Source organism: Rhagoletis zephyria, unplaced genomic scaffold (assembly GCF_001687245.7).
Source record: "Rhagoletis zephyria isolate East Lansing unplaced genomic scaffold, Rhagoletis_zephyria_1.1 Rzeph_scaffold_77160, whole genome shotgun sequence".
NCBI classification, from domain to species: domain Eukaryota; kingdom Metazoa; phylum Arthropoda; class Insecta; order Diptera; family Tephritidae; genus Rhagoletis; species Rhagoletis zephyria.
Window position 1 is genome coordinate 1 of NW_016234209.1, and position 1,170 is coordinate 1,170.

At 55.3% G+C, this 1,170-nt stretch overlaps 1 protein-coding gene across 1 annotated transcript; it reads left to right on the plus strand.

Annotated features, from left to right (window-relative positions):
* Positions 1-59: 59 nt before the first annotated feature.
* On the plus strand, positions 60-1,044 carry LOC108357419 (alkanesulfonate monooxygenase-like; the record flags this gene model as incomplete). The annotated part of the gene is made up of 1 exon (XM_017608496.1): positions 60-1,044. A coding segment is annotated over one exon (985 nt), but the record flags the coding sequence as incomplete, so codon positions are not given.
* Between the last annotated feature and the right edge of the window lie 126 nt (positions 1,045-1,170).

Genomic DNA, 1,170 nt, shown 5'->3' on the forward strand with positions numbered 1-1,170 from the left:
CTATGAGCGTTGAAATTTTTGGCCACCTGACTTTCAGCGATGAGTCTGAAATTCACCAGACGAGCGCGGCAAATCTGGATATCGAGTACATCATTCGCCAGGCCAGAGAGCACGAATATGCTGGCTTCGATGGCGTGCTGGTGGGATTAGGCGGCGACGGTCCGGAGAGTTTGCAAATTGCGGCGCAAGCCGTAGCGCACACGAAAAAACTCAATTTTCTGGTGGCTTATCGGCCCGGACTCGCCTCGCCGACGCTGGTGGCCAGAAGTTATGCAACGCTCGATCAGTTCGCGCAGGGACGCATCAGGCTGCACGCCATTTCCGGACGTGATAACGACGGCCTGAAGAATACCGGCGATGCATTGACCAAAGGCCAGCGCTACGGCAGAACGCGTGAATTCATTCAGCTGCTGAAGCAAACCTGGACGGCGCGCGAAAGGTTTGATTACCACGGCGAGTTTTATCAGGTACATGATTTTGTCGCACGGGTATTTCCCGTGCAGCAACCGCGCATTCCGGTCTATTTCGCCGGAAATTCTGATGAAGCTTACGCCGTTGGTGCAACTGAAGCCGATGGCTATGCCTTATATGCACAACCGCTGGCTAATTTACGGCAGGATATCGCGCGCATTCATGCCGCCGCCGAAGCCAGCGGCCGCAGCGATCGGCCGCGCATCATTGTGTTAGTGCGGCTGATCATTGGCCAAACCGATGAGCTGGCATGGCAGCGCGCGGAAGCAATGCGCGAAACCGCACTGGCGCAGACCCAGCATCCAAAGCCGACTGAACCGTGCACACTTCCCTTCCGCGATACGCGCGAAAGTAGCGCCGGGGATCTAAAACAGGTAGCAGCCAATCAGCACAGTGAGCGCCACGATCGCGCGCTATGGACCGGACTTTCCGGCATTACGCAGCGCGGCAAGTCGTCTGCACTGGTCGGATCGCCAGAGACCCTTATACAAGCGTTACTCGATTACGTTGATGCGGGCGTCTCGACATTTATTCTCGACGGTTTCGAGCGCCTACGTGATGTGCCGGAAATAGGTAATTATATTTTGCCTGGCTTAAGAAGCCGGCTCGCCGAACTTTCTCAAACTAATAATAATGGATAAATGATGAACAACAGCGCTAAGCGGCGGCTGAGCCGCTTTATTACATCCTCTGCCAGGG